This window comes from Curcuma longa, chromosome 11 (assembly GCF_044706935.1).
Source record: "Curcuma longa cultivar G26 ecotype Majalengka, Jawa Barat chromosome 11, ITB_CL_G26_1.1, whole genome shotgun sequence".
NCBI lineage: Eukaryota > Viridiplantae > Streptophyta > Magnoliopsida > Zingiberales > Zingiberaceae > Curcuma > Curcuma longa.
This window is the reverse complement of record NC_133871.1, coordinates 5,390,766-5,400,149: the sequence shown is the minus strand read 5'-3', so window position 1 is coordinate 5,400,149 and position 9,384 is coordinate 5,390,766. Positions and strand designations below refer to the sequence as shown.

Sequence of the window (9,384 nt, the reverse complement as noted above, 5' to 3'; positions counted from 1 at the left end):
GTTTGCTCTCCTACACAATCAAGATAAATGGAAACAGGTACTCCCTTATATGTGATGTTTACTTATTCTATTTAACTTTGGGACAACTTGTTATCTATTGCTTTGTGCGAGCTGATTTTTAATGTAGAAATAAATAACCGATTTGCTTTTGAGCATCTGACTTGGTTTTACCCGTTTGATAAAATTTAAGGGTGTGATTTTGTGTTTAAATGAGTGAACTGCTATAATTTTGGCTTAAATAATTTAGGCATTTGAGGCAAATGGTAAAGTATTATAAATTAATGAGTTCTCTCATTTAAGCGCTTTATAAAAATCTTGCTTCAAACATTTTATGTGCAAGTGCCATCGGGCTAAAGAATTAACCAATTACTACTTGTTCTTAACATCAAGCTCGATCGTAGAAAACTTTTACTGTCATGAATTCCTCTTCTCGCTCTTCTAGTTTATTATTTCTTTTTGTAGCATCTGGCAATGCTGATCATTGCATAAATATACTCCATGTCGACCACGACTACAGTTATTCATGCCTTGGTCAAGTTACTTTTAATTCTTTCTCCTCCTACAACAATTAGCTTCTTCAATGATGCTAGAATTTCTGTACTACATAATCATTTGTTTACCATTAAAGACTTCTTCTTCCGAAGCAGGAAAAACAATTTGACAAATTATTAGGCTAAAACTGCACTTCTATCGATCATTGAATACTCAAATTTAGGTTCTTAAATTTGGCATGAAACCTAATTTTGTTTATTGCATGCAGGAATTGGATATCATGATATGCTGTATTCCTCCTAAACCAAAAGCAACTACTTTGCGCACCTTTTTTGATCAATTGGAGGGTTTGTATGATTTAGTTTGCATTGTATCAGGAACACTTGTTTTCATGTCGAATCAACTGGAGAATTGGCTTCGAAATGTTAGATGGTAACAATCAGAGGCTGCTTTGTCCAAAGTTTTTTAGTTTGTAGTCATGCTTCCATTTCACTTTTGGTAAAAACAAAATGGTGTATTGCGATATAAGATATGCTTATTTTCTTCTTAATCGGCATGGTGTTAAATCTAGATTTCGCTGGTTTTCCAAGTGTGGCACCTTCAATTTATTCAGAGTCTATAAATTTCAAACTTTGTTGAGTTTCCTGACTAGAGTAGAATTGTGCAAGAAACCATGGATGGTGTATTTGGGTGACAACTTTTTTATTCCTTATGAATTCTTATGTAACAAATACTTTTGTATATTTGATTGCAAAATTAATTTCCAATCCAGTCTAATTCAAAATAAGTTGCGAGTTAAGTGATCAATCTACGAGTCCATTAAAAAATATATATTAAATTTGAATTATGGATTAGATAAGATCAATTCTTCGTTGAATTTTTTTATTTTTATTTTTGTTTTCCTTTTCAACTTGTGGGCCAATCGCAAACTGCCCACTTGGATTAGTCGGTTTAAGTTTATTTTTAAATGAATTAATAAAATTTTGATTTAATCTATTTAAATTATTTGGTGGGATTGATCAATTTGATGGATCTAATTTAAAGTGATGATTTTAATATAAGTCTATAATCTAGTAATAATGGGGCAGGCATTTCAAATTCAGGAGTGTGTTATTTCTCAATTCATTTTATGAATAAATAAATTATATCCATTTTATCATTCAAATAAGATGTTGGATATGACCAATAGTACCAATCTATCTCAAATGGGTTAGGTAGACTAGACTAATCTACTTAGATTGAGCGGTCTGATTAAGTTATATAGCAAGTGGTCAAAATGGGTCAGTTGGTTAAGTCTGTTAAGACAGTTTAGGGAATATCGAGCCAATTGGTCAAAGCCACCAGGAGAATCGGGTGGACCACTTAAACTAGATGATCTATCGCGAGTGAGCTCCGGACAAGTTAGATAAATTATTTATATACAATTTTTTTTATTTATTCATTAAATTAGCTCAGTATAGTAGCACAACCAAATGGAAATGATATAAATCAATCACCGTGAACAAACACTCTCGATAAGAATTGCTCTCAGATGTTCTTATTTGTATCACTGATATCTTACCACTTGCACTATACCCCGAAGGCGATACTGTTAAACTCCTTGAATAGTGTTCTTATCTACATTGATAATAATAATAAAAAATCCAAATCGAACTCATATGATAATTATAGTTGGTATTTCGAATTCACTGTTTTGATTACATAGGAATTTTTATTCATCCGTAACGAACAGAACAACTAACTCTGTGATCCAAACGCAGAGGATATCCATATTTTTTTTAGAGCGATTCAAGACATTTTAATTCCGTCAAAATAAAGATGATCTGACCTTCCGAGTCTTCTGACCTTGAAGTAGATTAACCAGATGCATCAGTGAATTACTTTCCTGTGTCTAGAGCAGTCTCTTTATAGACATATATAAATAAAACAAAAAAAAGACAGTTAAAAATATCGAGAATATCTTAAAGATAAATATGAATGAAAGAACTGTTTGTGCAAAATTCTAGTAGAATAAAAAAAAAACAAATTGAACAAAAAAATTTAGCATTTTATTGCCCTAAGATGGTTCAGAGTTTCATAACTAGCTACCCAAAGTATCAAAACGGTGACCTTACCTTAATATATATAATAGTAACCTTAATATTTTTGTGTGAATTAGTATCTAGCATGCATTGCTCAAAAAGTGGAAAACATCAGAAGAGTTGACTCTATCATAATGTTTAGAACCATGTATCATCTCACATAGGTGGTTATCTTCAAATTTTCTCTAGGATATGTTACAATTAAACATCCACATTGCGAAGTTCTTCTTTTTCACAAATTAACTTGAAATTGGTGGGCCTTTGTTGCAAATTTACTGAACTAGAAGCAAGTGTATTGCTCTAGCTTCTATAAGCGTTCATTATTAGAAGCTAAGAAGACTCAAAGGGAAAACTATGCTTCGTTCATAGCTTGCAATCACATGGTAAGGAACATGAACAACCAGTTTATTGTCAAAATTTTCATGTCCCAATTCGATCTACCATAGTGCAGTATAAAAAATCATTGTTAAAAGATAGGGTCTCAAGAGCATATATGATAATACCCAAGAGTGTAAGCTCATGACAATCAAAAAGAGGAAGCCGAACCCCTTTCAAACCAACGAGAACAATACTTTAGGTGAAGTAGAGAAGAACAGACCTATAGACTCAAAGTATAAGATTAAAACTTTCCTACTAGAGTCATTAAATTGAGAAAGCGAAGTGTTTCTACTACCGCATAACTGTTTTTTGATATAATGATGAAGCAAATTGAATAAAGACTTCTAAAAACTAGTTTATTACTAAGATTAAAGCAAGTAGCAATCAGATGTTCTGATAATGATAGTAACAATGAATGCAATCAACCATAAGTAGCACCCAGTTCCACCACAACAATCCCTACTCTTCACAGGGCAAAAAAGGGGATAAAGCTACTACACTATAGTCATCAAATACATCAACAGAAGAACAAGATATCAAACCACAAATAGTGAAATACCAGAAGCAAGCCGATCGCCATTGGCAGTAGGAATTGACAATTATCTCTATATCAGCCCCTTGGTCCTGCATTCCAATGCCAAAGAAAAACTTCTCATCTCACAAGTAATCAGTAATCACGAACTGGATTCGAGTCCATTATATGAAATGAAAAGCACACCTACGTCTGCTTGGAGTATGCCGAGGAGGAGGAGGAAGGGACGCGCTTGACGCGGAACATCATGTACCCAAGCGGAAGCACCACCCCGATCATCATCACCGCCGCTCCAATGAGATAGCGGAGCGGCCCCGGCGGCTCCACCTCCATCGATCTCGACCCGATCTGCTCCGAATCCGCGTCTACGATGTCAATCCAACACCGAATCAGGGGGAAAACCCCTACCTCATCGGATCAGATGCATACGAGAAAGTACCTTCGAGTCGATCAGTTCGATCCTTCCTCGCTGGGGGAAATCGCGACAAGACGGTGACAGAGAACACAAGATCTGGGCACCGCGATGTTCACTGGTGGAATAACACCTTTCAATTCATCTCCCTTACTTTTCTTATAAATATATTATCTTATCTATTTGTCTATTTCTGAAAAATAGACAATATTTTTCTATTTCTCATTATCTTTGATATATTAACTCTATTAATTTTTTAAATACCTTTCAATATAGTTTTTTTATAATTCAGATATCTAATTTTATGATCCAATTAATTCTAAAATTACTAAAAATCACTAAAAAAGATAAATCCCTTCATGGACTCAATCCCTAGAAGTGATCAAAATTAATTTAATTTCATTAAAAAATTGATAAATCTCCACAAAAATTTTCCAAATTTCCCAATTATTAAAATAAATTCAAAAACACATACAGCGGCCAATCCACATTTAACATCCTAACATTAATGTTCCTCATTTGGAAGAAAATTCTTACAAATACGTCCTATGTGGTTGGTATTTAAATCGTTTTAATAAATCACTAAAACACTTTACGAATGCATCATTTCGAGAGGGCATCTTCCAACATTTATTGCACCTTAAGATTTTATTAGTGTCAAAATATTTCTGGTAATTATCAAAATATCACTTAAAATTCTGAAGTGATTTGTTCGATGGCATGTTAGAGAAGAGTAGGAGACTATGCAAACATTTGAACTGAAGGAATGATCAAAGTCAAGAATAAATGAACTAGAAATAGGACCAAAGAGATGATGGCTCAAACAAAAACAAAAATGAATTGAGAACTCCCAGTGCCGTCATCTGGCATTTCTTTTTTTCTTCTTAAAAAAGGGGGAATTCATTAACATTTCAAGTGTAAACAAGTCAATGTTACTCTGTTCCAATTCTTGTTTCAGGTAATAATGGCCTGTGTAGATTAAAACACATTATGGGTGTCTTCTTTCCTCATGCTCAGTAAACTGTATCTAACCAACTATCTGAGATTTTGACTACATGAATAGTTTGCTTCCATTGAACTTTATCGCATCTGCCATTTCTTCCCTAGTTATTGAAAAACCTGAAACTAGACCACAAATTGCATCACTATTCAAGTGCAAGTAAGTCTGGGAAGTTACCTATACTTCATTTGATTGGTTCAAGAAACATCATCATCTGGCATTTCTTTCCTATTTGCCTGCTGCAACCTGAAGCTATGCCACAAAAAAATTTCATCAACCATTCGAGTCAAAACAAGTCTCCGACGTTACCTCAATGCTCGAGTACTTTCTTGTTCAAGCTGCTAAAGTCCAATAGATTCAAGAATGCGTAGGAGATTCCATTCTTCAAAAGTAGCCAAGCAATAATATAGTCCCGTAAGTATAATTCCTAAAAAAAGATCATGTTTCTGACAAATAAAGGTGATATATCCTTTCTGTTTTCGTACAGCTCGTATGAACAATATAGGGAAAAAGGCAGGATAACAAGACGAAAAACAAAACAAGCACTTCTCATAGATGATGCTTCTCACAGAAAACTAGAATGCCACTCCAGAACATTTACACAAATCATCATTGTCCTGTAGCATTGAAACATTTATGTGAAATTTTACCTTCCTAGAAATTCTAAAACACTTGAATGAAATATCAGCCACGTGAGTCATGACCTAAGATGGAATTTATCTGACTTAGAATGACTGGTGATTGGAAGAGAGGCTGGAGAAAAGTAAAGGGAAGAAAGGACAGGCAAATGCATGAAAAAAAATTTGATAATTCATCTGCATACTCTTCCCTTCTATTGTTCCATGCAAATAACAAAGGCATAACAAATACAGGTTGTGTTTGTCTACAGATTACAAAGAAACATAGGAATATCTCAGACATGCACTTTGTCAATAATTGCTGGTGAAACCCAATATTCCAACGAACAAATGCAAAGACAAACAGCCAGAGAACAAAATGGATAATTTCCATAGCAGTTGAGACCTCATATCCTGGAAATACTGGAGACAAAAAAAACACATCTAATGACACAGTATAAAAGCAATTTTCACATCCTTCTATGTCATTCAGCGTAACCTGTGTTGTTAGTTTCCTTTGTATGTTGGTCAAACTAATATAAAACAAAACTGTATCAAAGAAGAAAATGAATAAAAATATAAAAACTAAAAGAACAAGGTGAATCACACACAAGGGTGTCAAAGATTCACACTTTCTTTGCATATGTAGTCTGAATTTGTGTGGATCAGTAAATGTTAATCAATTGAAATTTTGTAGAGGCTTAACTGCATTTAAAAAGTAGGTAGAACTGATGTTACCTCCCCATAAGTTGATCAATAATCATCATCTTGAACGCCATACCATGTCATGTATTGGAATCTATCACCTTAGTTATAATAGAAAATGACTACAAACCAAAAGGATGCTTTGTGAAAGGGCTCATAGATACAAATGTAGGATGTTTTAGTTGCAGCTCGAATTGACCTTGTAATAAAAGGGAGGGATCAATTTTGCCTACCTCAATGGTTTTCTTTTAACTTGAACACCACATTGACTTCAACAGAGCTGTTAGACAGCAACACAGAGTCTTAACAAAACCAATACTTCAGTTCAAGCACAAGTGCAATCAAGAAAAAACAGGCTGAACGGACTACCTCTTTGCTCTCAGTACTTGACAAACTATTCATAGTAACAACTAGTATTGTCAGACTGGACTTCTTGATCATCAATACCCATGTCTGGAAGGAGACCTGGACTTGCTTCGTGCTCCAGATCTGTTCTGATACCTGTCTCTGTTAGATTCTCTCCCATTTCTGCGATAGTCATGTCTACGGTCCAACCCTCCTGCCCTGCTTGCTTGGCCACTCAAATCCCTTGATCTTTCTCGCTCATAGCCCCTATCTGTGTATCGATCACGTTTACGATCACGTTCTCTAGATCTTTCTCTTCCACCCATATGACTCTCTCTCACACGACTCCCATGATCCTTTTCTCGTTTTCTCTGCTCCTCTGCTTCTTTCTCCCTAGCTAGCTTCTCTTCTTCCCTTGCCTTCTCCTTAGCAGCCTGTGCAACAAGGCATATTAAGAGCATGTCTAAACCACAAAGATAATATTAGACTTAAAACACTTAAACTGAGAATCTTTACCTTGAACACACTAAGAAAATCTCGGATCATACCATAACCAATATGCTGCTTTCCAGTAACATGAGTTTGTGTCCTGTCAACAACATCATTTGCTACCAAAAAAGAGCCACAAATCTCACATAGTGCCATTTTCTTCTCTTGTGGAAGCATAGCCTTATCAGCTGCTGATTGTAGGGCCAAAGTTGTCTTCTCAACATTAAGCAATTCCACCTAGTCACACAATGTCAATTATGTTGCAATTATAATGGTAAATTAAGATGCACCAAATATTTCTTTATCACCTTTCTCATAAGTGCCTCAGCTTCATCTATCTTTCCTGCCTCACCAAGTGTCTCAATTTGCTCTAGAAGCTTCTTGATCTTTTCTTCCAACACTGAGAGTTGTTCAGGTTTTTCATTAGGAACTGGAAGAGGTGTTGCATCTACCTCTTGTTCTAACCGCTCACGGCCACGCTTGACTTTTCTATCTAGATCAGTCACCTGCATCACATACTTTTAGTACTTCAACTAACAATAATTTGAATCTAAAGAAATGATTAATAGGTAAAAGAAGTGCACCAGCTTCTCACAGAATTTTGCAAGGTCAGCTTCAAACCTCAGAACATAAGCATCATGTCTAGGGGACTTCTCAAAACTGCAACACAGAAATTTTTCTATACTTAAATAACATGAAGAACCATGCTTGGGCAATTCAAACTTTCAGCTCAACTACTAATTATCCATGAGATACGAGAATATAATCTACAAACTCTCCTTCGTATATTCCAGAGAAAGAAAACTATCTTCTGGGTGAACCATTACATTAATTAATTCAACACTTCCAAGATATGAGAATGACAGTATTACAGTTTACATAAACTCGAACCACACTCCTAAAAGTTGCATGGATGCAAAGAGAGACATTAACAATTCAGAAGAACATAGTGAATAAGCTCATAGATAAATCAAGATTTGTTTCCATGGATTAGATTCAACAGAGACATTAAAAAAAAAATCAACTAACAATTAGTATGCTCATGGGCATGCCCCTTACCTTACATATTCAATCTATCTGGGCTGGGGATAGAATTAAATTAACCATCATCATTCATGGTCCTTACTCCTTAAAACTCAAACTATGTTGCTGAAGAACAGTCTAGCCAAGGAAAAAAAGGTCAGCTGCTCCACAAGATGACCTTTTATCATATTTTTCCCTTGGACCTCTTCATTTTTTCAGACTGTAGACAAGTATATCTTTGTTTGCACTCTTTCACATCATATACATATAGAACTTCCAAATAATTAGCTACTATACAGAAATTATGGTTCAATTAATGGGGCATAAAGAATAATATTTCACAAATAATCAACTATAATAGTTTTTGTGATGTTAATAAAAAAAAGCAGCAATATGAAATTAAAGAGCCATATCCTACCCATGAGTCTATGGAATTAAAGAAAACAAGACAAACTTCACAGTGCTATTACCTCCAAGGCATAATCAAGGTTCAAAGCATTTTCCCAAGCATACCTCATAAGACAATAACGAACAAACATTCAACTATCACGAAAACAGCACATGAACTCGACAATAAAGAAACCCCCCACAAAAACCGTTTGAAGGACTTCAAAACAGGCCCAAACATCAAAACCACCCAAAATGGTGATCCTTTGGTTATACAAACTAAATTCCAAAGGTTTGGGCGATTTAAGTAGTCAGTAGTTACCTCTCCTTCAGCTTCTGGTCATGGATTTTAGGACAAACTCCTAAAAAGAAGCTAACGAAACGTAAGAACAGGTAGCAACACACCAACCAATGAACTCAATAAACGATGAGCCAAACACAGACCAAGGTCGCTTTTCGTGTTCACGAACAGATCGTGCGGGCAGAACCGAACCATGTAGCAGCTGCACACCTCCTTATCGTCCCAACGGACTTCCTTGTACTTCTTTTTCTGCTCGTCCGTCAGATTACGTGCTGCGGAAAGCGAAAGAGGGGAATTGAGACGAGCGAGCAGATGGAGGGTGAGAAGCGGGCGAGAAGAGCCACTCACATGCCCCCATGAGTTCGTCGAGGAGAGCTCTTTGGGCGTCCATTGCGTCTGCGAGCCCTAATTCGGACGGCAGCGCAGAAACGGAGACGACGGAGCTCGGGTGCTCAAGAAAAACCTACGAATGCAGACGGCGCCCCACAAGGGCATTATGGACATTTCATTCGTCGGTATTTTTTTTTGCTGGCCTTTAATGCCGTATTTTTTTAGGTATTCATTTACCTAATTAGATTTTAAATGGGCATGGTTTTTTAATTTGCAAAAAATAATAATAATA

At 35.7% G+C, this 9,384-nt stretch overlaps 2 protein-coding genes and 1 long non-coding RNA gene across 12 annotated transcripts; 1 reads left to right on the top strand and 2 right to left on the bottom strand.

Moving 5' to 3' along the window:
- LOC141836931 (uncharacterized) lies at positions 1–1,058 on the top strand. Its single transcript, XR_012602517.1, has 2 exons — positions 1–37; positions 761–1,058. It is a non-coding gene; the product is annotated as an uncharacterized LOC141836931 (long non-coding RNA).
- Positions 1,059–2,146: 1,088 nt separating this feature from the next.
- On the bottom strand, positions 2,147–4,014 carry LOC141841806 (uncharacterized). Of its 5 annotated transcripts, none has more exons than XR_012602831.1 (4): positions 3,923–4,014; positions 3,670–3,848; positions 3,511–3,575; positions 2,147–2,337 (listed from the first exon to the last, which is right to left on the bottom strand). XR_012602831.1 is itself a non-coding variant. In XM_074730000.1 (4 exons), the coding sequence occupies exons 2-3, from the start codon at positions 3,814–3,816 to the stop codon at positions 3,557–3,559; spliced, it is 162 nt and encodes a 53-aa protein (XP_074586101.1). In that variant the 5' UTR covers positions 3,817–3,848; positions 3,923–4,014; the 3' UTR covers positions 2,147–2,395; positions 3,511–3,556. The 5 variants fall into 5 exon arrangements, 4 of the variants coding, with proteins under 4 accessions (XP_074586101.1, XP_074586100.1, XP_074586103.1 ...); XM_074730000.1 differs by having other exon boundaries at positions 2,147–2,395; positions 3,674–3,848; XM_074729999.1 differs by having other exon boundaries at positions 3,674–3,848.
- Positions 4,015–5,683: 1,669 nt separating this feature from the next.
- On the bottom strand, positions 5,684–9,192 carry LOC141837616 (uncharacterized). 6 transcript variants are annotated; one of them, XR_012602544.1, is made up of 9 exons: positions 9,111–9,192; positions 8,906–9,034; positions 8,784–8,823; positions 7,636–7,711; positions 7,360–7,557; positions 7,079–7,288; positions 6,587–6,996; positions 6,451–6,497; positions 5,684–6,339 (listed from the first exon to the last, which is right to left on the bottom strand). XR_012602544.1 is itself a non-coding variant. In XM_074724994.1 (7 exons), exons 1-7 carry the CDS (start codon positions 9,151–9,153, stop codon positions 6,658–6,660), a joined length of 1,035 nt encoding a protein of 344 aa, XP_074581095.1. In that variant the 5' UTR covers positions 9,154–9,192; the 3' UTR covers positions 5,684–6,657. The 6 variants fall into 6 exon arrangements, 1 of the variants encoding a protein (XP_074581095.1); XR_012602546.1 differs by having other exon boundaries at positions 5,684–6,318; XR_012602545.1 differs by having other exon boundaries at positions 5,684–5,935.
- Between the last annotated feature and the right edge of the window lie 192 nt (positions 9,193–9,384).

Bases quoted from the DNA above. Each gene is read 5' to 3' on its own strand.
- LOC141841806 (XM_074730000.1), bottom strand. From the start codon at position 3,816: ATGGAGGTGGAGCCGCCGGGGCCGCTCCGCTATCTCATTGGAGCGGCG.
- LOC141837616 (XM_074724994.1), bottom strand. From the start codon at position 9,153: ATGGACGCCCAAAGAGCTCTCCTCGACGAACTCATGGGGGCAT. The intron at 9,035-9,110 runs GTGAGTGGCTCT...CGCTTTCCGCAG, and splicing joins CGACGAACTCATGGGGGCAT to CACGTAATCTGACGGACGAG. The intron at 7,712-8,783 runs GTAACTACTGAC...TCTGTGTTGCAG, and splicing joins GACCAGAAGCTGAAGGAGAG to TTTTGAGAAGTCCCCTAGAC.